This window comes from Heptranchias perlo, chromosome 8, assembly GCF_035084215.1.
Source record: "Heptranchias perlo isolate sHepPer1 chromosome 8, sHepPer1.hap1, whole genome shotgun sequence".
NCBI lineage: Eukaryota > Metazoa > Chordata > Chondrichthyes > Hexanchiformes > Hexanchidae > Heptranchias > Heptranchias perlo.
The window spans coordinates 22,126,442-22,154,090 of NC_090332.1; the positions used below are offsets into that span (position 1 = coordinate 22,126,442).

At 41.0% G+C, this 27,649-nt stretch overlaps 1 protein-coding gene across 1 annotated transcript in view; it reads right to left on the reverse strand.

Annotated features, from left to right (window-relative positions):
* The window catches only part of srbd1 (S1 RNA binding domain 1), a 241,463-nt gene extending 215,622 nt beyond the window's left edge, over positions 1-25,841 (reverse strand). The window contains exons 1-8 of the mRNA XM_067988785.1: positions 25,762-25,841; positions 22,811-22,846; positions 19,163-19,242; positions 16,358-16,586; positions 14,423-14,755; positions 11,975-12,141; positions 10,879-10,996; positions 8,990-9,128 (exon numbers count right to left, since the gene is read on the reverse strand). Coding sequence (XP_067844886.1) covers positions 8,990-9,128; positions 10,879-10,996; positions 11,975-12,141; positions 14,423-14,755; positions 16,358-16,586; positions 19,163-19,242; positions 22,811-22,813 — 1,069 coding nt within the window. The 5' untranslated portion in view covers positions 22,814-22,846; positions 25,762-25,841. The remainder of the gene's footprint in view (positions 1-8,989; positions 9,129-10,878; positions 10,997-11,974; positions 12,142-14,422; positions 14,756-16,357; positions 16,587-19,162; positions 19,243-22,810; positions 22,847-25,761) is intronic.
* Positions 25,842-27,649: the final 1,808 nt, after the last annotated feature.

The following is a 27,649-nucleotide window of genomic DNA, read 5'->3' on the forward strand; positions in this document are numbered from 1 at the left end:
CCAATCTTTCTTTCCTTCTCTCTATTTCTCTTTCTGTACCTGATTCGACATTGAATTCACTATTCGAACTTACACTTCTTGTTCAGATTCTGCGCTGTTCATTTAACAATCCTTCAATATGATTGGCTAAGGAGATTCTCAGTTGCTTGCCCTGTTCACACAGATCCCAGATGCCCTGTAGTGGGCATCCATCTCCCATTTCCAGCAACTTCCAGTGCAAAATCTCATGGAAATTAAACGGGCAAGGGCAAGTCTAACTAATGGCAGGTGCCGTTAATTCACCAGCTACTGCAAATTCTAGGCCATTATATCAGTCTAGAAACGGCATATGGAGTTAATATTATATATACACAAATGCATACACACTTGCTTCAGATCAACCAGATTTTTGTTCAGTCTAACGGAGGTAGGCAATATGTAGCATTATGCAGTGCACTGTGGACTCAAACGCAAATCAACAGGAAGTTTCACGCAACCATTTTAAGGATTCGAATACTAATAGAATGTGAAATGTTTTTTTTAAAAATTGCCTTATATAAATTTAATGAGCTGCTGCCAAATTGAAAGTATTTTCTACCTGGAACATTACACTATGCAAAACTGTTATTGCAAAGGCAAAAAGCCCAGTTTTGACACACAGCACGTAGGTTCTCCAACAAACTATGGGGTGAAGAAGTAACACACAGATTTGCCAGGACACCCACACACTTGAAATCTTCATCTTTGGCATGGTGCTCTAGAAAGACCAAGCAATTTCCAAAATAGCAAAAATTTGAGTTGATAACTCACCTTCAGACACTTTCATATAGTGCTGTGGGCTAGCTAACAGCAGAATCAACACAAACCAGAGAACAAGTTCCTTGTCACCTGCCTCCGTCACTGCCTCAGCCATTGTCTTTGGCTCCTACCACAAACTCCACACCCTTGCCATAGATTCCATCTACCTCCCAGGCCCAGTCTCAAGTTGAACTAGATTGTTCATAGCCTCGCTATCCTATTCAACCCCAAGCTGAGCCTCCAATCCCACATCCTTTCTATCACAAAGAATGCCTATTTCCACCTTCGTAACCTCACTCACCTCAGTCCATCTACTGCTGAAACAACCAACCATGCTTTGTCACCTCCATATTCCACATGCTCCCCTCACCAACCTCATATCCTCCACCCTCATAACTTCAGCTCATCCAAAATTCTGCTGTCGCTATCCTATTCCCCACCATGCCCCGCTCACCTATCATCTCTGTCCTTGCTGACCTACATAGGGACCCAAACGCCTTCAATTTAAAATTCTCATCCTTGTGGTTAAATCTCTCCCATCTCTGTAACCTTCTGCAGGACTACAATAACCCATCGCCCCCTACCCCGCCCAGAATACTCCATTCCTCGGACTCGGCCTTTTATGCATTCCCCCACCTTCCCTTAGCCCCACCATTGGAAATCATCTAGGTCCCACATTCTGTAGTTCTTTCCCTAAATCCCTCCACTTCCCTTTCCTTTTTTTTTTAAGGCCCTCCTTAAAACCCACCACTTTGACCAATATCTTTTTCTTTGGTTCAGCATCCATTTTTGTCTGACTACACCTCCGTGAAGCACATTGGGTATGTTTTTCAACGTTAAAGACACTATATAATTGTACATTGTTGCTGGGATAAAGTCCTTAAGGACTAGAAGATAATGACAGAATAGCAAGCATGATGTATCACAAGCAGAAGAGGAAAGAGAACTGTTCTTCTCACCAAGAGAAGTTAAAGTAAGGCATGTTATATCTTACAAATATTGAGCAGAGGATTTCAGTTGAGATTGAGAACACCTTACAGTGCCTAAAGTTGATGACATTATTGTGTATTCCAGATTATTTCTGTTGCCCAAAAAGAACAGCAGTTTAAATAACAGCTACAAAACTGCAGCCATTTTATTTCCTTGGAATAAATTAATTTCCAAGAAAGTACTTTCGCCACAGCCTCTGCACTCAGATAAGCAAATGGTCTCTGTTTTAGATCACTTACTGAAGACGACTGCTCAATGTCAATTATCAAACTGTTCTGCCTAATTCAACTCCCAACTTTTGATGAAATGATGGTTAGGCATACAAGCACATGTATACGGTTGATTTATATTTCAAATAGAAGCAGATGTAGGTCACCAGTTTGCCTTCTTAACTTAGAAACAATACGTAGATGGAGGCGCAGGGTTGGGGGGGGGGGCGAAGAATGAGAAAAAAAAAGGGTTTAAGAAAAGGCAAGAACAGAAGTTACAAAAAAGTTGCCAATCTGGATTATTACAGAGCAGCAGGATATGGACTCAAACTCACAATTCCCCACATAATGAAAAAGTTTGCAAATACAAAACATCCCTCTCCACCCCAAAAAAAGTAGTTTTAAATTAACTTTTAAAATGTTATTGCACAGAAAGGCAAGTAGCAATTAGCACTAAGCCAAGTCAAACATTCTTCATATACCAAAAGAAACAAACATGGTTCCGTTTTTTGCTCCCCACCAATATGTTCTTGTATTATACAGTGGCCAGAACTTCCAGGAAAGCCTGGTGTTGATGAAAGAATGGTGCTCTTGGAAGGATCCTCACACTCTGTACACAGTCACTATAACAAAATGGCAGCCAAATTTCCATGAAGCTGTCTAATTGCATCAATGTTTCACAAAAACAGTGAAAACATTTTTTGAAATATCATCTCACCACAACAGACAGTCAAAACTGGGCAGAGTGAACAATCAGTCAAATTCAACTTTAGTACATTTGGCTCACCACAAGTAACAGCTGTTTAGAACGAGAGACCTTTATTTGCTCTATATAGTAATTCTGGCAGTAATGCCAAAGACTAAATTAACCACTTACAGGCCCAAAAGCCCTTAAATAAAAATATAACTTGGGATCTAGATCAGCTTCCTGTTTCTAAAATAAGTGTTGATCTTTCCTTCCACATCCTAAATCTTGACCTCTATTTCTGTATTATTAAATCAGCAAAACAAATCTGTTTGTTCCTATATGCCCTTTTCCTTCAAAAATGTTATAGGTTAGACACAGAAAGCCGACTGGTTACAGTTAACTTTTATTCTGTGCATCAACTGGATTTGCTGTCAAAGAATGCCCCCTAGAGTACTACAAGAGTAACTACACAAAAATTCTAATATAAATGGTTTTAAAGTTATAAACACCAAAATCATTATTCCACAAAATTAAAAATAATCATAGTTGTTCTAGTACCAACAGGAGGCACCCACCCAATAACTCACAGCATTATTACATAAATTGGATGCAGATGGAAACAGAAGATGTTGTTTCTTTAACCCACATTTCAAAATAATGAAACCCACTATTGGTTCACCCTGAACGTCTGTAAGTCAAGAGAAATTATGAGCGCCATTTTTAATTGAACTTTTCCAAGTGAATGTCCATTCCAATTTGGTCAAATATTTGTCACAAGGTCAGAGGACCATTTCTTCAAAAAGGATCATCAAATGTAGGCAACTCAAAAAGTTTTGTAAGAGAAACAGTGCAACAATCTTTCAGGTTGTAAAATTTCTCTCTAGCAGTAGATGTTGGCATTTCCGGGATGGGGGAGGGGAGCCAACTGGTGCTTGGAGTGGGGACCCCCCTATCGAAACACTGCTGGCTGGGCGGTCTTCACCCTTGCTATCAGCCTGCTTTCTTCTTCCACCGGACTCCTGGGCCACTAGTGCCGGCTCCGCACTGCCAGTTTTCATTTTTCCCATTCTACTTACCTATCCCCCTTTAGCTATTCTAGGGAAATGTTGGCATTTAAAAAGGAACATTATGTTCCTTTTTAAATGCTGTTCATCTGTAATATTTTTCAGTTCTAAGGGTTCAACACCCAAAACACCGACTATTTTTTGTTCTCTGACCTGCTGAGTGTCTCCAGCATTTTCTGCTTTTGTTTCAGATTTCCAACAACTACAGTATTTTGCTTTTTGCAAAATTAGCCTTGGGGTTATTTCTGGAAATCCATAATGCAAAATTAAATTACCTGCATAATTCAACAAAAAAGGCTCATGTGGTGTGGCAAGGAAAATGACAGTTCCACCACACCCTGGTTGAGATTGACTCATGACTCATTCTGCTCAGTGCAGTCCATGATTTGAACCTATCAGTGCCTGTGGAACCATACCCATCATAATCCAAACATTAGAAACAATTAAAAAGACTTGGGTTAGTCAAGAGCAATCAACACATGTTTGTAAGGGGCAAGTCAAATTTGGCTAATTTCAGGGAGTTTTTTGAGAAAACTATTGAATGTATAGACAAAATAAATGCAGTAGATGTGGATTTTCCACATCTGAAAAAAATGTCATATAACAGACTTGTTGCAAAGGATAAGGCGGAAGGCATTAAAGAGCAGTGATTTATAGGGATAGCTAAAGGGGAGAAAGCAGACTGTAGGAGTAAACTGGATGGCAAAATGTAGCTAGTGGCATGCCCATGGATCTATAATGGGACTTCTCATTCTCCAAATACACATAAATTATCTGAGTATTAGCATAAGTCAAATGAAATTCTAAGTTTTGTAGTTAGGGGCACTGAATATAAAAATAAAGATGATAAAGCTCTTCTCAAGGCAATAGAAAGACCACAGCAAGTGTACTGGATGTGGTTTTAGGCACTCATTATAGAAAGACTATCAAACCATGGAAAAGTACAACGTGAATTCATCAGGATAGTATCAGAGATGACAGAACAAAGTTTGATGAAAGACTTTTTTAAAAAAAAACTAGGACTGTATTCACTGGAACATAATCTGGAAGGTTAAAGTGGGATTTAATAGAAGTATTCAATATTATGAAAAGTTTTGGGAGGGTATAATCCATACTTCTTATATATAGCAGGTGTGTTTGTGCAAACGAGATTTGGACGGTAAAACCAACATTAGCCCCAGGCACCCTCCAAGGGATTTGGAGTGTATTAAAGGTTACAAAGCTAAAATAAATCCAAGTAAGGGTACAGTATTGTGCCCTCCAGTCAGTCAGACTCTGTCCCAATGAACCATTTTCTTTCCTAAACTGATGATCTGTCTCTGCTGCTGTCTGTTGCTGGAAGATCAGATCAGTGAGGGTTTCAGAACAATTCAAATCCAACCATCAGTTTCCGCCAGTGTCGTTTTACGTGTCAATTTCAACGAGGTGTTTTTCAGAAACCTTTTAATTCCAGCTCAGGGTTTTGTTCCTATCTGGTAGGAAAATTCTCAGCAAAGTAATGTAGTTTCTCTGCCCCGATTCAGCGTTTGATGAAATTGACCAGCTCACATTGAAGAATTGCCCAAAAAAATCGGCACACTTCATACATAATAAAAGTGAAGCCTTTATAATTGATTTCTACGGTGATGGAAATGATTATGGGAAATTGCTCAGTATAGACAGTTGCCCGCCAAAAGCATGGGTGGTATAAATGGTGGGGACTGTATTTGGCAACAGGGAGCATAAATTCCATTAGTACAAAAACCACAAAGGAGATGGCTAGAAGGAATTTTTTTCACACAAGGGGTTATTAGGACATGGACTAATTTACTAAATGGCTCCTGAAGTTAAACATGACATTTAAGAGAATTAAACAATAATGTTTTTCTTTAAGGATCTGGCTGGGGCAGAGATCGCATCATTCAAGAGGGAGGTACCCTGTAATACAAGTCAGGATCAATGTGGTCTCCTGGACTAGTTTTGCTCGACTAAATGGGTCAGAGCAGAATTAACTAGGTTTCTTTCCCTCCCCACCTCCCCCCAATTGGTCTGGGTTTATAATCTGTTTTTTTTGCCTCTCCCAGGAGATTACATGAGGCATTGTGGCTGTGCGGGACAACCATCTCCAACAAGAGAGAGTCTAACCACCGCCCCTTGACATTTAACGGCATTACCATCGCTGAATCCCCCACCATCAACATCCTGGGGGTCACCATTCACCAGAAGCTTAACTGGACCAGCCACATAAATACTGCGGCTACAAGAGCAGGTCAGAGGCTGGGTATTCAGCGGCAAGTGACTCACCTCCTGACTCCCCAAAACCTTTCCACCATCTACAAGGCACAAGTCAGGAGTGTGATGGAATACTCTCCAATAGCCTGGATGAGTGCAGCTCCAACAACACTCAAGAAGCTTGACACCATCCAGGACAATGCAGCCCACTTGATTGGCACCCAGTCCACCACTCTAAACTTTCACTCCCTTCACCACCGGTGCGCCGTGGCTGCAGTGTGTACCATCCACAGGATGCACTGCAGCAGCACGCCAAGGCTTCTTCGACAGCACCTCTCAAACCTGTGACCTCTGCCACCTGGAAGGACGAGGGCAGCAGGCAAATGGGAACAACACCGCCTGCACGTTCCCCTCCAAGTCACACACCATACCGACTTGGAAATATATCGACTTTCCTCCATCGTCGCTGGGTCAAAATCCTGGAACTCCCTACCTAACAGCACTGTGGGAGAACCTTCAAAACACAGACTGCAGCGGTTCAAGAAGGCGGCTCACCACCACCACCTTCTCAAGGGTAATTAGGGATGGGCAATAAATACTGGCCTTGCCAGCGACGCCCACATCCCATGAATGAATAAAAAAAAGTTAGATGGACCATCTTGTTTTCTTCCTATACAACATTTTCATATGAAAGGGAAATAAAATGGGCCAAATGATTGCCTTCTACACTGAAAATTCTATGAAGAGAATCAAGAGGTGAAAGAAATATTGATCACATTTTTGAGATTTAGAATAACATTTTCAAATTGAACATTGGCTGGGGTGGACACCTAAACAGAAATTACCAGTCATGCAAAATCTGTCACATAAATCAATTTCCTTTATTTTGTTGCAAAATGTCTAACTCAAAACAGAAGTAGCTTCTTCATTTGTGGGAAAGCAAAACTCAAGTTATCAAGTACTCAAAGAGAATGATTAAATAAATTGTTTGGCAACTGTCTTGAGCAACTACATTCCACTTTCAGTGAGCTGAAAACAAAGCTGGTTTGGCAATTATACATGTGCTTGCCCCTGTTGCCAATCCATTATTGCTGATTTCTGCTGCAGCTTTTCCCTTCCCACCAACCAGCTCCTTATTTGAGCCAAAAATTAATTGTATTTCTTTTTTACATTTCTACTGGTTGAAGTTCATAATTGGTTTGGGCGGACACACAGTCAGTTTAGGAGATACTATGTTTTTTTTAAATGCACATGTTGTGCACATTTGGCTTGGATACTGGATTCACTGATCAGGTGGAGATGATCAATTAATTTTTTTTTTTAAATACAGGCCTCACCTGGTCAGGCAAGAGGTGAAATTTAACACTTTTCACCCCACCTCCAATTTTCTCACCACCTCTCCCAGGCTCATATTGGATTATGATTCAAGTGGTTACTTTTTAAAAAGTCAGCAGGAGTCTCAATTGCAAGTGGCATCACAAGTGGTACCTTGCCCTTATCTAATATACAATTTTCAGCATAGGTCACTGGATAATGATCAGGAACAGGAAGGCTGGCTGATTTTTTCCCCCTTGCCTAGCTCAACTAATTTATTTTTCAAACAAAGAGACCAGATACTGTGCGCTAGCCAAGGGCTTGGTTAAATTAGCCTATTAGTGTACTTTGTTATTCTTCAGCTGATCAATTTGATAAGGAAAACCAGATAGAAAGAGTCAAGTTGCTTTGGAAGCAAAATTTCTACCAGCGCACCAATGACACATAAAGACATTGGAAATATAAACATGAAGCCGACTGCCGCCTGCTAGCTCAGAATTCTAAATGGATGAACTTTAAGGGGAGATACTGCTATGAGGTGATGCAAATGTCAAATATAAACATTGGAGAGAAAGAACTTACATTAAAATAGCATGTGATCACATCTCTCAAATGTCCCTAAGCCCTTCATATACAAATGAATTATTTTTAAGTGCAGTGAGAGTTATGTAGGCAAATGTAGCAGTCCATTAGTGAAGAGCAAGATCCCAAAAATATCAATTAGGTGAATGATACTTAATCTGTTTTTGTTGCTGTCGGTTGAAAAAGGAAAATCAGCCAGGAGAGCTCCCCTTGCTCTTCTTTGAATTGTGCCTTGGGAATTATAAGATCTATCTTAACCACACAATAACAGGTGGGGGCCTGAATTGTGCACCATATTCAAAAGAGAAGCTCCCAATAGACACAGAACATCAAGGACAAGAAAGATTAGGAATATGGGACATCAGTTTAACTTCTAATCCAAAGCACAACACCTCCAATAATATATCAGGCCCTCACTGCAGCACTAAAGTGCCAGCCTAGATTGTGTTCAAATCCTGGACTTGAACCCACTACACAAGCCAAAATATCTATATAATGTATTCAAAATCTTACACCTGTGCACATGTTCTATCTACAAAACTTTGCTTCCTGTTATTTTTTATGGCACCTTTTAGTGTTGTTTTTCCCATGTCAACACTTATATTGGAAATTGCCCATGTAAACTTGTCACACCGTAATTATACCCTCTTGTCAATGGTGGTGCTTTAGCATCTCAGTTTTATGTCTCCCAGCTCCTCAGCTTGTACTGCACAGAAATTCCTATGCTCAACCAACTCTACTTCTCTGCTTCCCAAATTGCCCTAAGCTTCGCTATTTAACTATAAATAAGACCAAATCAAGATACTAAATAAAAATAAGGACTATATGACTTTAAAATGAGGATTACGTCTACAAGTCCTGGTCCAATTATCCTCACCTTCTAACCCATCCACACCTGAAGTACATTTGGTCTTGACTCCCCGTGTGTAATGCCACGGGAGATCGACTAGTATATTAAAATGACTTCGTAATGTAAACAACTCTTACATGTTTTAACACAATTTCCTTGTCTGTGTTGGAGCTGGAAGAAAGTAATGCCATTATAATAAGGGCCTCAGGATAATTGTTCCTACTGCAATTTTTCATATTTTCTCCCCCCCCGAAGGAGTAAGATAAAATAAAGTAATAAACATACTCTGAAGTTGACAACTTACCTTTCACATTTCCTTTTATGTAATTGTTTAGATTAAGTTCTCCAGGGCGGTCAATCAATAGATTTGCTGCAGATTCTAGGCCAAGCTGGCGTGCCTGCTGAGCTTTCGTCTTCTTACTTCCAGTTTTATAAGGAGCAAACTGAAAAGAGTCAGGCAGTTACTTAGATTATAAAATCCAAGTATGTAAATTAGAAGCTATGTAAAAGTGTACAATATTTAGTAATAAATAAAAAAATATAAAAAAAGCAAATAAGGCAGAGCATAAAGTACAACATTAAGAGAGGTTATATTGTTATTGCATGAAAGCATTAGTCAGACCCCATTTGGAGTTCTGACCACTAACCATAGGAATAAGAGTCACTTTTGAGAGGGTATAAAAACAATTCCAAATATCAGGAACGTAAATAGTGAAAAAAGGTTATGGAAATTGCATTTGTTAAGTTGGTGGTGATGGGACGGGGGGAGGGCATGTTGAGGTGATTTAACTGAAGCATAATTATAATCAAGCAAACATAATCCAGACAAACTCTTTTGATACCAGAGGATAACAAGCTAAAATTAGAACATCAGCAGCAATAAAGAAAGTCATGTAGAATGTTTTCATTTAAAGGTTAATAAAGTTCTGGAATAAATTATCAAAGGTTACTGAACAGGTAGTGTAAATAGATTCAAGAGACAATTAGATTCAATTCTGGGGAAAGAATGGATTGAAGGGCATGGCAAGAAGCATAGAGGTGATCTATGAAAAAGGGATGGGCTTGCTGGGCCTAATGGCCTTTCCCTGTTCTAAAAAATCTCATGTTCCAATAAGCTTATATCAGCGTAAATTTACAAATTATTGCAAGTCTGTGTAGTATAAGTAATGTCAAACCAAGGAGATTTGTATGCAAGGCGTATTCAAAAAACAATCAAGAAGATTGATTAAATGAGCCACTTTAATTCTCCATCCCACTGTGACCTCGGCTTCCTACACTGTTCCAATACAGCTCAATATAAGCTCGAGGAACAGCACCTCATCATTCGATTAGGCACTTTACAACCTCCGGGGTCACAACACCAAGTTCAACAACTTCAGATCATAACCTCTGCTCCAATTTTCTCGGACACCACGTGCTGGTAATGGTTTTGCTGTAACCATTTACACCTCCTCTAGACATATCTTTTGTTTCTGTATTGTCCTAATACCATCCCCTTTTGCCTTGTACCATCATCCCTTTTATCATTTAATCACATCTGCCCTTGACCCTATCACAGACCTCTCCCTTTGTTCTTCCCCCCCACCCCCAACTTTTCCCCTGGCTCTATACTTACTTATAAACTGTTAAACCTCTAACTTCTTCCAGTTCTGATCAAAGGTCATCGACCTGAAACATTCTTTTTCTCTCTCTACAGATGCTGCTTGACCTGCTGAGTGTTCCCAGCATTTTGTGTTTTTATTTCAGATTTCCAGCAACCGCAGTATTTTGCTTTTGTTTCAGTGGTTAAATAGGTTGTTTTGTTCTTGTGATACCCCACAGTACTTTCCTAATTTTCACTATGCTGTTAGGGGAAGCACCTAATGCAGGTCAGGCATTTCCCTCAGTGAATGGTAGGATTTAACAAAAGGCAACCTACACCCCTCTTTTTTCTCTCTCTTTCACACACACACACATTTTGTGCACGGACAGAAATCTGTGAAGCTGACTACCTACCTAGCCTGTTAATTGCAGGTAACATTACAATGCAGACGAGAAAAGAAGTTATAGTAATTCACACATTATATACCAGGTCGTTTACCCCACACATCATCAACAAATACGCTTAATTCTAGATTAACTTTTAGTTTCCTACAAGATCATTCGCCAGATTACTTTAAGAATGTGTACTTAAAGACCGACTATTTTACTAACCACATGCTCTACTTCTTCTGCAGTCCTGCAGTTCAACAAAGCTGTTTTTATAAAAGGTGTAAGTTTATCTTCTTTTGCTATTTTCTGTACAGCTGTGTGTGCTTTCTTTATTACAGTGCTAAAAAGGGAAAAAAGAAAAACACCTGTATTAAATCAGTCTTTTAGGACTTCACAAAGAATATGCTATGCAATTAATTCCCTCAAAGTCAAGTTTTGTTTTTAAAGTCGCTTGTTTTATGGTTTCTGCAGCACAAAAGATTTGTTGTAAATGTTAAAACCCTTAAAAGTCCAAGACCTTCAAAAATGTTGTGCTGGCAGAAGTGGATTGTTCAGATATACAGGGGGCGGGGAAAAGGGAGGTAAGAAGAAAAAGATTGTGCAGGGTGCCATCTTCTGGCACAAGATGAAACAACTGCAGTGCATAGAAAATAGTAGTCAGCTGGTACACAAGAATGTCAATAATTGATTAATCCCCTGCCTTTTGCCTCCTTGTCTTCTCTTGCCCTCAATAACTCAGTTTAATAAAACCATAAGCTTTCAACTAGTGATCCCAAAAGTGCTGTTTATTTGAATTAATTTTGTCAAGTGCAGACTACACTTGCACTGTATGCAAACTATATCAATGTCTGTGGACTATGAACACAAACTCTGATGCTGTTGATCGAGTGAATTAAAATACCTTTCATCTAACTTTTTGAATTTTACAGATTAACCCTTCTATCCTAACATGCAACTAAAACCAGCAATCATATAATTAATTTACCACAAAAGCATACAATAAAGGAAAAAAAATGAAGCTAAAATTCAGTTTAAGATTGTAACATTATTACTTACATAGATCACAACCTTTACTACTACACTATAGTTATATTTTCTTCCTTTTGTTCATATAAACAGAAAAATTGGTGCAAATATATTTCATACCTGGAAAGCTATTTAATACCAGCTTTGCAAATGATATCTGCAACGAGAAAAAACTATATCCCTATCAGTTCTCAGACAAGACTGTTGTCACGTGTAGAAAATAAAAGGTATCAAAGTTTTGCACAAAGGCAGAACATAGTGCAATGTTTATTTTATTGCTCATGTTTCTTACCTCAGTTCTTCAAGCGTCTGTTGTACTTCTCGCAAAGTATCAGCATCCATGTTATTAGTAAGTTCCTTTCGATAACGGGCAATAAATGGAATGGTGTTTTCTTCTTTGAAGAGGCGAATGAGGTTTGCACAAACCCATGCTTCTGTATTCGTCCTCTCAGACAAAACCTACAGATACAACATGTTATAATAAAGTAGCCGCAAAGTCGGAGCAACACTGGGAATCACACTTGCACCATCTTATTCTTATTTTCTTGGATTAGAAAATTATTGAAAACGAGTGAATTTTCCACAGCATTGCTCATGGTAAGTCAGAGGAACTCCCCGTCCACTTCCATTGCATTTGTCTTTCTGGGTAATCCTAACCTCCCCCGCTCCGATATGAAGATAACAAATAACTACCAGAGAAAAAAAAAAGTAAATGCACCAGGTCACATGTGCCGAACCCTACAGACTAAGAAAGCTGCGGATCCTGTTTGGGCGCTTTTTTTTTTTAAGATCTCAGCGGGATTGCCACTAAGAGCACTGCAATTGGCCTCAGCATCCTTATTTTCCTAACTACTGTCCAACAACACATGCCAGCATGCTAGTAAAGTATAGGTGGGGACACTGGGAAGAGCTGTGATGGTTCTCTAGAATTAACAGGCTGCCAAAATTCACAGGGGTGGAATGCACAAGAGGCCAGAGTCAGAGTAAATGAGAGTTTCGGGGTTCCGGGCTTGTATTACGCAGCAGTTATTGTTGAAGGATTAACAACCCTTTTGTAGCGACATTAACAGGAAAATCCGTTAACACATATTACCTTAGATTTTTGTTTTAAATCCAATATGTATAATAAAGTATGGAAACTATCACTTTTCATGTTTTTTATTGCTGTGTTCACACATTGTGCATACCCAAAATCAGAAATTAAAAGAAATCACAAGATAAAAAGTTTCATATGCAGGAAATGCTGGATCGTAATGAGACCATTGAGACAATGCATTTACATAGTGTATTGAAACATAGAAAAATATCCCAAGGAGGTTCACAGAGGCGAAAATCAGACAAAAATTGATGCGAAGACAAAGAGCGAAATATTAGATGGGGTGACCGGCAGCTTGGGCAAAGTGGAGGGTTTTAACAAGGCTCTTAAAAGGAGGAGAGGGAGATAGAGAAGCAGAAAGGAATTCCAGAGCGCTGGGCATAAACGGCTGAAGAAATGGCTGCCAATGGTAGGGCGAAGGAGGGAGAGATGCACAAAAGGCCAGCGTCAGAGGAACAGAGAGTTCTCGGGGGGTGGGGTGAGGGGGGTTATAGCATAGGAGAGGGTTACAGAGACAGGGAGGAGCAAGGTTATTGAGGGATTTAAACACAAGAATTAGAATTTTAGGATTCAAGACTGGGAAGGCAGCAGGAGAGTTAGATGACAGAAGAGCAGCGATGGGTTGGGGTAGGGATTAGGGGGGCAACGTACCTAAGAGGGGAGAAATGAAAGGTGGCACGATTGGGCGACAGGAAGGGGAGGAGACATGTGACAAACAGCCAAAAGGGGATTGAAAAGGGAGATAGAAATAATGGGCTTGGGTCGGAGCTGCAGCCAAAATGGGTACACAAATGAACACAGAGGAATTTCAGATTACATAGATGTGGTAGAGATCAGTACAGACATGTCCTGGTTGTAAACAGAGGACAGGGAGGAGACATAAATGAGAAAGGAACAGCTGTAGTGGGGAGAGGAACACACAAGAGCAGTTAAGAGCTTGAGGAGCCAGTCCAGGGTAGGGTAGGGAAATCATTCTCATTTCAGTACATTAAAGGCAATTTGCAGAAAGCAAATTAACACTACAGGGAAAAGCAGAAATTTTCACAAGTTTACTTGTCCTTTATAGAGTTCATTAAACTGTTGGAGGTAATAGTTCGGCAAGCAATTCCTATGCTGCAAAACATACATTAGGAATATCAAAAATCTGAGTTATGAGGAAGGACTGGAGAAATTTGGGCTTTCAGTCTGGAAAGAAGTCATTTGAGAGGTAATCTTACAAAGGTAAATAAGATAATTAAGGAACGAGGAAAGGTAAATTTGGAGTATGACTTTAAATTGTGACAGTAGGAGAAGAGGATATAGTACAGGTAAATTAAGGACCAGTATCAGGAAGTTCTTCACAGAGTGATCAACACATGGAATGGAGTTCCAAATTGAGTAGTCGAGGCAATGAGGTGACTTTAGGGTCTTTCTGGCTGGATGAGCTGAGATGCGATGAATGGCCTTCCTTATCTTTAATTATATTATGAACTGATGACATTAAATGCTAAAGATAATTTGAGTACCCACATAATGATATAAATCAGCATTATTGTAATTTTTTTTTAAATACCCACCTTCAAAGCTCTTAAAAACCTTTTGCAACACCCCTTGACAAAAGCACTACCCCTTGTGTGTTGTAATTGAACAATGAAAAGCACATACCTGGATTATATTCCAGTTCATCTGTGTGTCCCCAATCTCTACACATCCTCTTTGTAGTTTTACAGGTTTCCCTTCAGGGTAATTCTCAGTCTTCTGCTTCTTCAAAGCAGGCTCCTCCCATGTAAAACTTATGTCAGCTTCTTCCTTGATTTTCCTTTCATTCAAATGTGTGCTAGTTGACGGTTGTTCAACTTTAACCATATGATGTTCTATTTCGTCCTTTATTTGTATTGCAGTTTGCTGAGGTATTTCATCTTGTTTCAAGTTTCCTAAATTTTGCTTACTTTGTGAAGGTAAATTATCTTCAGTATTGATTAAAACTGGCAATATTCCCTGTAGGATAAATGGCATTGATGAGAAGTGACTATATAGACCAATCATTTTAAAACATTAACCTTTTGTTTCATTTTTCTTCCAATCTGTTTTCTGTTAGTTTCACTACTTCCAAAGTTAAAGTCAAATGGAACAAAATTGCAATTTTAGCTCCATTTGTTTGGTTGAGAATGTCAATAATAATTTATAGCAGTACAGCGGATTTCCCCTCCCCATTACTTTTTTTTTATCCCTTGCAATTCCTGACTCTTGAATGCACTGACTCCTTGTTGGAGTATAGTTCAGAGTTCTGGGCACAATCCAGTACTTCATCCTAGTGGCCATTATTCATGTGTGAGCCTATTCAACTATGGGGAAAGAAGGGGCAACAGGAATATCACAGCTAACCCCAATCGTGTTCTTACTCAGCATCCACACACACACTTCCAACAGGGATTGCTGGATAACAATCAGGTGAGGGAATCACAACAATTTTCCCCTCCCTAACCCAGGGTGCGGGCTGAGATCAGCTAACTCAACGCAGACTGGAAATCAAATCAGGATCTCTGAACGGCTTAGCTGGATAAACAGCGAGTCACTGGGGGAGCTCCCACAAGCACGTTATAAAAGGCATTCATCAAATCGCTAACATCCTACAATCTGGCTATCTGTGCCAACACTCAGCATTCTCGCTTGCTCGTCATGTACGATCAAGACCAATTTTTAATTACAAAAGGATTTCAAAGTTTCAAGCTTTGGAACTTTTTGTATTACTAATGATATTGGGACAGAAAGCTCAGAGTGACATTTAAACATGAACTGATCAAAGAATTGATTGAAAGGTGGCTCGGTGGCACAGTCTGCTCATGTATGTATGTACAAATGTACTCCAGCACATATTTCCCTGAGGAGTCAATGTGAATGCCTAACTTTGGCAGTTTTCTTCTTCATCAAATCCCTGAGGACTCTTTAGTATTGGACCACATAACCCAGGTGTCACAGGTTTTGGTCCATGGCCTGTGCTGTATTAACCAATCTCAGCAAGAGTAGCATCAGCACCCCAAAGTTAGTGCAGGAAAAGGAGAGTGGTAGGTGGGGGGGAAATAAATGTCCAGGGCTCTTATTCATGATTTCTATCCAGCAACTCTTGCTAGAAATCACTGACTTCAAGAAAGAAGGGATAACGGCAAAATTTGGATGATCAAAAGCCATAAGAAGTTCTTTGAAATCCAGTAAATGTTCTCTGGTATACCCGTGGTTAGGCTTCTCGTAATATGATCCACATTTATTTATTCTGCTCCTCTCCCCACCACTTAAGGTCTCCTTGCATAAGTCACTGACCAACAACGTGGCCAGGTCACCTCAGGCTCAGAGACAGCTATTCTGAAGCAAGCTGCTAGAAACAGCATTACTCGATAGCTTGTCTCAGGTTTTCCCTGTTCTGTCTTCTGTGGAGAAGCAGCCTCCATGTCCCACAGATGGCACAGCCAAGATGAGAAACTTGGTTGCATATACCCACATCTTACCATTCCATGCGCAATAGGTTGGTGCACCACCATTATGCCTTATGCTGAGCACTTGGATTTTTTTTTAGAAAAACAAGATCTTGTGCAACTTTCTTACCATAACATTGTGATCCACATTAGTCTTTTTTGGTGTTTTTTTCCTGTTCTTAACAGCTGTCTTTACAGTAGATCTTTTTACTGTTGCTTTTTTTGTTCCAGTACTTTCTGCATCAGACTTAACTTGCTTTTTTATAGTCACTGGCTTTGCTGCAGCCGACCTCTTTGGTTTCCTTGCAATTTTACTTTTTGGAATCCATTCTTCTTCGTCTTCTTCAGATTCAGAAGTTCTACACAACGACAATCATAGGTAAATCAATAGAAAATAAAGTCATATAAAATAATACTTTCTACTCTGTATCTTTCTTTCTTTACCTCTTCGTTCCCAAATGCAGCTTCTGTACTCTGCTAATGCTACCTCACTCAAGTGACTGATCTTGAACAATGACTCTAGAGAGTGACTGTCAGCAGGCCATGTAATGATGGAAGTACAGCCAAACCTAACCCTGTCGTCACTTGATGTCCATAGACTAGCATTTCCAGCAAGGGTTACTGTATCTGGAACAGAAACCCTAGCAAAGTTTTCCTCTTGATGACTTGGGGTAACCAAGATGTTTACCGCCACCTCGGTTGATATTGTCTAAATCAATCAGCCATCGGCGAGTATAACTTCTCCCTGCCCAGAAAACATACATGTTTACCCTGCAGAATATGACTACAACACAACACAGAAAATTTGATTTAAATTCTTCCCCTTCGGGTTGTAAAGGAAACAAAAGAGTGATCCCCACATCCACATCCGCATTACGTCTTGGATAAACCTGCAAAACCATTCTGGAATGGGATATTTTATCAATCTTCTGATTGCAGCATACCACCACCACCTAGTTCTTTGGCAAGCAGCAATGCTACCTCATTGTCAGGATGGAGCATATATGAAAGGTGGCTCAGACAGAATTATGCATTTCTTTCATTTTGGGCACTCCAGGAGTACAACTGAATAATCAGTGCCCCAACATAAACACTCTAGCCTCTCCAAGCTCACAAACAAAGATTGCTCCCAAACTCTGCCAGGAAGGCTCTGGGCTTCAACCACCAGGCCTGGTCCCAATCTGCCACACTCAAGCCTATCTAAAAGCACTTTTATAACAAAGTTTATAAATTCACAATTTATATATGCAAGCAGAAGACACATCTGTGTGTCAATCCACGTACATGTATTGTCTTGCCAATCAGGATTTTAAGTCATCAGCCTTGATCAGCTTTCTCCCAGTTTTTCCCCACGACTGCTTCGTCCTTGTGCTGATTCCACTCCTCTTCCTGATCTCTGATTTCCCACCTTTCCTCCAATGTGCCTATCCAACACTATTCTTGCCTTGATTTATCTTGTAGTGGGGCCCAAGCTCAAGGCCCTCCTGGCGGGGCCCCATGGCATCCCTTTCATCTAATATAGGCATGAGATGGGGTTTTGGGAGCAATGAGAGGAACAGAGTCTTGTCAATATTGGGGTAGCAGAGTCTAGTAGCCTTGTGGGGGAGGGGTGCCCATGGAAACAGGATCCAAACCGCTAATGACCCTTTTCAGACCATCAAGTGTCCCAGAGTTCCCAGGCATCACTCTACACTTCCACAGTCCCCTTTGTACCATCAGGCATCTCTTTCCTCTCCCAAAACTGTCTTTCCCATTGTCAGCTTGCTCCTGTCTGTACATTCCAGCTTAAAAGAATTTAGTGCATTACATTTGAGTTTGCTGAATTATAAAAAGGAAGATTTTAACCCTACCCACCCTGCTGAAACTGTGGGTGCACAGAAGGCAAAAAATGGCCAAGTGATTTAACCTGCTCCACTGAGCTAACGGCAAGGATACCCACCTAAAGTTGACAGGTCCTTCTTTAAATATGCAGATGGGGTCCGATAACACCATCAGGCACCGACTGCAATTTTAGTGTGGCCAGAGTGGAGAAGCCATTGTGGCATTCCCACCAGATGAAGACAGCAATCCAGGACCAGAAGAGGTCCAAATAGGTACTTTTTTTTTTAAACCGTTCCTGAGGCTCCTCTAACTCCCACAAGAAAACTTTAGGCCTCTCCTGCCCCGGGCTCCCCCATTCCCACTCGCAAGAACCTATTGAAACCAATTCCCCATGACCATTACTTTGGTGTCGGCAGGCTCCCCCCTCCTGCCAGCCAGCTGCCACTTTACGCTCGGGCAGCTGACCGGCAGCATGCGAAATCGCCCGGCCCTCGCGCTGCCCAGATCAGGGAGGGTTGGCCCTCAACTCGTCGATCCCACCCGCTCCCCCCACCGCCTGCCCGATTCCCGATCCCAGTTAAAATCAGGGCTATGGTCTATGAATGGCCTCATAATATGATCAAAAATTCGTCGTTTATGCAGTTTCCCAGTTCTTAATATATAAAAAATTTACCCTTAAGGCTCAAAAATGTTCAGAAGAAAAATATTTAACACTGTGTAACTTAAATAAAGGGGAGTGGATTGTCATGATTGCTGTGGATAGCAGCCAATCAGGAGGAATGAATATCCCTGAATCTTCCAGATGGATTCTACTGGAAAACAAGCTGAAACTACAAGAAAAATACACAAAAACAATTTTAGTTTTATTTTCAAACTGTCAACAAAGAAAGCATAATAGGAAAGGAGTATCTATTCTGACTGGTAAATATTGGCTTGTAAACATGTCATATAATTTTATGAAGATTACATTTTAAACGAGATAGGGCAAAAGATTTAAATGCACCCAAGATCACAATTGCACAAAGATTTACATTGTAAAGTTACAGGAAAAATACACAGTACATTTTAAAATTAAGTGCTTAACATTTCAAATATTTTGAAGAACTGCACTTACATATCAAGAAATGATTCATCATCCTCTTCAGAAAATGGTCGCTTTTGGCACGATGTTAACTTTCTCGTTATTCTGGACGTCTGTAAATTAAATTTGAATCAATATCATTATAATCTTGAAAAATAAATTCAGTTCATATTAGTAGAACTGTGCCTGCTATCTAACCAACAAGGGGTTAGCCCACACTAGTCAGTTGTCTAATGATCAACTTGACTATCCTCCCAGGAGGAAGCTAAGCGGTGATGCTTTGGCGTTAAAGTAGCTCCAAGTTGGCAATGTAAGTTCAGAACATAGGAACAGGAGTAGGCCATTTAGCCCCTCGAGCCTGTTCCACCACTCAGTGAGATCATGGCTGATCTGTGACCTAACTCCATATACCTCGGTAGTACCCGATCTGTACCTCAACTCCATTTACCTGCCTTTGCTCCAACATACCATTGAAATCCTTAACCAACAAAACCTATTGATCTCTGTCTTGAAAGTTTCAACTGACCCAGCATCCAGTCTTTTGGAGAAAGGGAGTTCCAAATTTCAAGTACCCTTTGTGCGAAAAAGTGTTGCTTGCTTTCACTCCTAAATGGCCAAGCTTTAATTTTGAGATTATCACCCCCTCGTTCTGGATTCTCCCCCCAGAGGAAATTGTTTCTCTGTATCTACCCCATCAAATCCTTTTATCGTTTTGCACATCTCAATTAGATCACCCCTGAATCCCTAACAAGGAAATGCAAACCAAGTTAATGTAATCTGTCCTCGTAATTTAACCCTTTAAGCCCTGGTATCACTCTGGTGAATTCACTTTGAAGGTGCATCGACACTGTACCTCCTCCAAGACCAATATGTCCTTCCTGAGGTGCAGTGTCCAAAACTGAACACAGTACTCCAGAAGGGATCTGACCAAGGCTCTGTACAACTGAAGCATCACATCCTCATTTTTGAATTCTAATATCCTTAGATAAAGGCCAACATTCCATTAGACCTGTTGTTTGCTTTTTATACCAATGCACTAGCTTTTAGTAATGTGAACATGGACACCAAAATCCTTTTGCTCCTCCACAGCTCCTAGTCTCTCACCATTAAGAAAATATTCTGATTTGTTTTTCTCAGATCCAAACTGGATGACAAGAACAATTCGAATTTAACCGATTACTAACCAATGTCACAAGGTTATCTCCAATTCCGTGCACTTTCAGTTTTGCTAATAATCTCCTGTGCGGAACCATATCAAATGCCTTCTAGATGTCCAATAGACAACAGCCATAGACAATCCCCAATCCACCATGGTAGTGACCTCCTCAAAAAATTAAACCAGATTAGTCAGACATGACCTACCCTTCACAAATCTATGCTGAATCTCTGATCAGCTCATACTTGTTCAATTGCTTAGTCACTCTGTCGCTGATAATAGATTCCAATAACTTCTCGACAACTGATGTTAAGGTGAATACAGACTTATCAGTTTGTTTGTCTCTCCCTCCCTTCTTAAATAACGGAGTGACATTTGCAATGTTCCAATCCAAAGGCACATTTCCTGAATTGAGTACTTTGGAAAATTATCAATAACCCATCTGTAATTTCATCACTTCCACAAAATAATAGCTGCTTCTCCTCACACTATTTCTATTCTGTTAGATTACCCAAATTTATTTATTTTAAAAGATCCTTAATATTAACTAAATTAGAAACTACCGAGGACCATCACAATCAAGATCAAAATATTAAGTACAGGGGTAAGTTATCAAACTTTTTCCCAGAACAGAGTACTTACTATTCCAGTAATAGAATGCCCCCATTTTTTCCCTGCAGGTCCCACCTGGGCCATGCAGCACTAATGCTGAGGCAGCAAGTGGGCGCTGAGCATACAATCAGTTTTTTTAAAATTATAACTTCAGGATTCTTGAGCCAATCTCCATGTACTAACCTAGGTAAATCAATAATTTAAAAAACTGCTACAAAGAGATAACCATGAGGACAAAGTAAAATGGCAGGAAGGTGGCGATCATATTTTCATCTGCTTGCCAGCTCTAAAACAAAATGACTACAGTGCGAGCGTATTTTTCCTACGTTGGGGTGTTAAATTAAAAAGAAAATCCATAGTCAAGTAAATAATCGTACCAAGTGACATCCTACCAAGCCACACAGACCTGGATGTTCCCAGATTTGATCGCTGCTCTGCACCCAGTTAACTAACCTCTGCCAAGATAGCAGTGAGCCAGGGCAGTGGAGTGGGTTCATTGGCTTCAATTCTCCAGGTACAAGGAGGGAGAAAATTCATCAGCCTAGAATATATCAAAATTCTAACTACGGACTACTGTCCAGTGAATCTGCTGCAACTGAGCACTTGAAGATTGTATGAAGATTTGACTCAACCACAATGCCTCTGTCCCCCTCCCCAGTCCCATTGCCAAATTGCCTGCCAGCACTCATTATCCAAACTCACAGTTCAAGGATGGCCAAGAGTCAATACCACCCATGGGCAATACACCACAACATGAAGTGCCAATTTCAGTAGGCAGAGAATTGCAGGGAAAATGAAGGGAAAAATACAATTTTAATGCTAATGATAGATTTACATTAAATAGAACCTCTTCATGTGGAAAGGATCTATGCGTCAAGACTCTTGGTGCTCCCAAATCCATCCATTTTATACTGTTGAGCAGTATAACAGAACCAGAGGCGACATGAGAAAAAAAAATGCATGCAGCAACTTCTTATGATCTGGAATGCACTGCCTGAAAGGGTGGTGGAAGCAGATTAAATAGTAACTTTCAAAAGGGAATTGGATAAATACTTGAAGGGGAAAAATTTGCAGGGCTATGGGGAAAGAGCACGGGAGTGGGACTAATTGGATAGCTCTTTCAAAAATCCGGCACAGGCACGATGGGCTGAATGGCCTCCTTCTGTGATTTTATGAAATGGCAGAGTCCCAGGAGCCATAGATAAATAACTTCATCAACAATTTTCTAAAAGTCACAATTGCAACTTTAGTTCCTGACCTTGCTGAGAAAGGTTCTTACATACCAGCAGTGCAAAAACTAGACGGACAGCCTGTGTAAGCAGGCTGAGCACTCAACCCACCTACAATCAAAACAAAAGGTACGTGGCACCATCCAACCATTTACCCTGCTGCTCGAGAGGGAGAGTATGGTACTCCCCACTGCTGGAATCAGTGCCAATGCCTTGCATACCTTCAATGCTAACAATGAAATCAGGAGGCCGCTCCCAAGTGTAGCACAAAATGAGACAATAAGTAGATTCCCAAGCCATTCCATCAGTTGCTAAGAGTTTGTAAGCAAATAATTTTCATACACATAAACTGATTTCTAATTATAACAGATTGACACTCGCTGGCATCCACTGTGGAATTTTACCAGCATGTTTGACGCTGCCATAGCAGAGGTGTGGATGTTGCACCTTATTACCTAAACTGTATGTAAAACAGTAAAATGTACTGGACTTTAGGATTTATTATTTTCGTAGGTTAAAACATTTAAAATGAGTACTGTAACTATTTCTCGTGCTGCTTCCATGCGTGTATTCCTATTTGTATTCAACTTTCTGCTTGGCAAATTGGACTTACATACCAACAGGTCTCACTTAATTTCTATTTCTTAAACCCTTAATAACATGTCTAAAATGTCAAATACCTACCATTGTTATACACTTGAATTCAATGTATGTCACCACCTTCAAAAGAGAAAAAAGATTGGTTAAACATATACAGAAGTAATTCGGGATAATCTTAATCTAAATTAAAGTATTACTGTTATATTTTTGGGTTTCACATTACATATTCTGATCAGCTTCATTGTCACTAACCACTCCTGTAAGCCGATCTTGGTTGCCCTACTACATGACATTTGCCTTTAACTTCCCAATATCTTGGTAAACAATACCAAGGCCCAGGATGCAGCAGAGAGTCATACCTCTGTGCACCACCTGACTGCAATGTACAATGTGCCACCCCGTGATTTTCCTTGCATTTGGTGGTTTGATTGAATACACTCAGACCAAGACACAGACCATAAACCAACAGACAATTTAACCCATTATCTTCTGCTGCCTCGCAAATTGAGATATATTGTGCCACTGGCATCATCATTGCAATGTGCTGTTAAAAGTTGAAGCAAACAACATGCATTTATATAGCGCCTTTAACGTAGTAAAAACATCCCAAGTGTTGAAGGTTCCCGTTTGGTGGGCACTCAGCCCTCGGTTACCCTTCCAATAATTCGGCTTGGCAGTCCCATTTGGGTATAACACAGCTTTATTATAACATCAACATCAATACACACAGTATTTAAGCAACAACAACAGAATACACGGTGACACCATTTGCACCTACACAATAGAAAGTCAATTGCTAGGTATGGACATGTTTTTTGATCTGACAATTACCTTGTACAGACACTTATTGCTGACAATTGCTTCGCACAGACTTACCAACTCAACGACATCTGTTCCCTGATCAACAGAAATCTCTTATCAGCAAAACTGCCAGTTCTTGTTTTTTACATTCCAGTCTTCTATTTGACCCTTTGTGCACTGGGCACTTTTTAGTATAAGCTAGCTACTTTTATTTCTTTTAACAGTATTATCTTACACAAGCAAAGGCCAGTCCTGCCAGCAAACAGAAGCAAAGGTTTACAGCTTGGCCTTTCAGTTCTCTTTAGTTTGGTTTGGGCTGTAATTTTAGGTTATTCTTTGTCTCAACTTTACCTCTCTAGTTCTAGCATTCAAGCTACTTTTCCCAATATGGGCAATTTAGCCTGGTCATACCATAGGCACTCCCTTGTTCTTAGGAAGATGGAGCACAAAGAGGAATTTTTCAGGGAGGGACAGAAGCAGGTGCACCTGCATCACAGCAGGGCACAGCAGACACAGGATCTATGGATATAGGCAAGCCAATTTCCTCGACATATCAGAGCAGCAAATACGCGGAAGGCAGAAGCTGAATCCTTCGATCTTGCAACCAGCCTCCGTGACAAAAATGATACGAAAGTGACAAACATGTTGAATGATTATGTCACTGTCTCCTTTCAGGGGCAACATGTGTCAAATCAGGCAGTTTGCAGTGCACTATTGCATCCAGAAGGTGAAGGAGACACTGTTTGCCAGGGCCAACAAATACATCACTACAGCAAATCGCTGCAGGTCGCAACTAAAGTTCAGCCCCATTTTGAGAGGACTCCCCATCAGACCAGGGAGCCTGCCTCCTGGCAGATTGACCAGGATTAAGGGCCCATCTCTGTGGCAGGCAAAAGTGTCCTGTCCCCAGAGATGCATCCCAATCAAATGGGGAAGAACAGAAAAATCTAGACTCATGTCCCCAAAGGATGAGCAGCAACAAAACGAAAGGGATCTACACTTTTTCAAAGTGGCAGGATTTCCAAAAGTTCAAGGCCTCATTGATGCCACCCATGTGACTATACACACTACTTCCAACAATGGAATGGCATACATAAACAGGAAGGGATTCTACTTGGTCAATGTCCAGGTTCTGTGGGACCATGCCTGGTACCCTGAAAACAGCCATGATTCATTCTTCTTCCACCAGTCAACAGTCCAACCCTTGTTTCAAGTCTGCTCCATTCTAGATGGATGGATTTTGACACCAATGCACAATCCCAGAACAGTAGTAAAAAGAAAATAGAAAATATATGAGCACTAATCTTCAGTTTGGGTACAGGCAGAAAACTGGCAGTTGCTGACAGGTTGGCCGGCAATTACACATCCCAGACGGCTTTGCTTTCCATTGACATCAATGGTAGATGCTCCTGGAGGTACTATATATTCCATGGTGGACTGCAGTTTGCTATGCTGTCAAAGATCACTGCACAGATGCAGGGTGTCGTCTCCTCCATTCCAGCCATCATACTGTGCAGGGTTCTTTTGCACACTGTCAAAGGACACAATGAATTGATGCCACTCACCAATAGGAAGTGCATGTGGCATTTTAACAGGCAGCACCTATAAATCTATACTTCCGTGCAAATGAGCTTGCATTGCCAATGCACCCATAATCAGAAAATCAGCCCCTTATTTGTTATATATAACTTCTTTGGGAACAAACACAAAAAACCCTGTAATTGTGACTCTCAGAAACCAACAGCTTACTAAACTTTTCTGCCTGAAGTTTATACACAACCAATAGTGGGAGAAAGCAACATCTGTCTGGTTCTGACAGTCTCCAGTCCTGCTTTCTAAGTGATATAATGATAGAGATTGACAAACCCAACCCAGTAAAACAAAAGCTGATTTTTCTTATGAAATGCTGACAAGCCGACACACACATTTAAAGCATCAATGATAAATTGCTGTTGGCTTATGCTTGAGGGTAGGCACATGGCTCCCACATCCACAAACTTCATTTCTACATACACACAGAGGGTGAATGTCTCTAAACAGTGTGTTTGCCCCCATACATACTCAGCTGCAACCCATTAACCGGTCTTCTCTTACCAGATGAAGCTAAATTTACCGAGTTTTTTTCCCCCCCCCCAAGGCCTTAACGTCCCCTCCTGATCTTCACGTGTCTCCCCGCAGCCTCCAGTGATACCGGTCTCCCTGATATGGTACCCAATGTACACAGTCTCTCTCACCCTGCCCCGTTACCACTGCAACGGATGCTTAGAAACTGCTCGCGCCACAACTGTCTGCGGCCACTTTCCGTGACGTGACTTCCGCCGATTGGAGTGTCACACGCCGACTCAAAACTAGGGGTGTTCTGCACGTTTTATTATAAAAGCTTTCGTTTTAGAAAACACATATTGCACATATTTGCAGTTACGACAATTAAATTCTCAAAATCAATTATTATTATCCGAGTGGAATGAACGTAAGTTCGGCTTGAGCATCCTTAAAATAAATATGAAACGCAATCACCCCCTCCCAATCCTGCGTGAACTGTTCCGTTGAACTCTCCCAGAGAAGTGCGCAGGTGCGCAGGGGGAATTGTCTGTTGGTGGTTTGTACTGAATCGTGCGGCAGGTCTGGCGGCTCCTCAGTAATTCGGCTCGAGAAATCACTCGCTTTGGTTTAAAACCCATTTTGCTGTGTAGGAGTTTCTAAGCTCTTCAGGAATACGTTCTTAATCACGGTGTTTTTAGCCCCAGCGAAGAGGCAGGCAGTGCTGGGCCTAGTTGTAGGAATTGAAGTGGGGCAAGTAGGTAATGTAAGGGTTGGCGCATCCCTGAGTAGATGGGAATTGGCCTTTCTCCTTGAATTGCTGCAGCCCCCTGGCCAACAATTATCCCTCAACCAACACTTATAACAGATGATCTGATCATTTATTTCATTGCTGATTCTGGGATCTTGCTGTGTGCTAATTGGCTGCCGCATTTCCTACATTACAACCGTGACTACACTCAAAAGTACATCATTGGCTGTAAAGCACTTTGGGGAGTCCAGAGGTGGTGAAAGGCGCTGTATAATTGCAAGTTCTTCTTAATGGTGCTCCCACGATGATGTTAGGTAGAGAATTCTAGGATTTTGGCACAGTGATGATGAAAGCAGGAAGATATGTGTTCAAGTTGTGATGATGTGCAACTTGGAGGTGATGATCTTCCTATGACGTTGCTCTTGTTGCTTTCGGTGGTAGAGATCGAAGGAGAGGGAGATGCTGTCAAAGTAACCTTGGTAAGTTGCTCAGTGCATCCTGTGGATTGAACGTACTATTACCACAGTGCACTGGTGATTGAGAGGGTGGATATTGAGGCCGATGATTGGTGCAAATGAAGCAAACATTTTTTTCTGGCTGGTGACGAGCATCTTGAGTGTGGCTGCTGCTGCACCCATCCAAGCAAGTGGTGGGTATTCCATCATATTCCTGAGTTGAGCCTGTGGATGGTGGGTAAACTTTGAAGGCTTAGCGGTGAGTCTTTCATCACAGAATACCTAGCCTATAACCTCTAACTATAGCCATGGGGTTGATATGGCTGGCGCAGTTAAACCTTTGGCCATTGGTGACCCCTTGATGTCGATAGTGGGGGGAACTCAGTGATGGTGGTGCCGGTGAAGGTCAGGGGGACATGGCTGGGCTTTTGATTGTTCAAGATGGTCATTACCTTGCATTTCAGTTGTGTGAATGTTACCTATCGCTTGGCAGCTCAGGTCAAAATGTTATTCCGATCCTGTTGTTGACTGGCATAGGCAGCTTAATTTTCGGAGGAGTTGTGAATGGAGACAAACATTGGAATCTTCAGCGAATAGCCCCAGTCCTGACCTAACGATAGAGGGAAGGTCATTAATGAAGCAGCTGAAGATGGTTGGACAAGGCCGCTTCCGAGGTTCTACTGCTGTGCTATGCTGAGCCTGTGGTGGCTGTCCTCTGACAACACTCCGCAACAGTACTCAAGAATCTTGACAGCAGTTCACTGGTGCCCCTGCCGCTGGACTCAGTATCCACCCCTTCCACTGTGGCTGCAGTATGTACAATCCACAGACACAATATAGCAACTCACCAAGGTTACTTCGACAGCACTTCCCTTC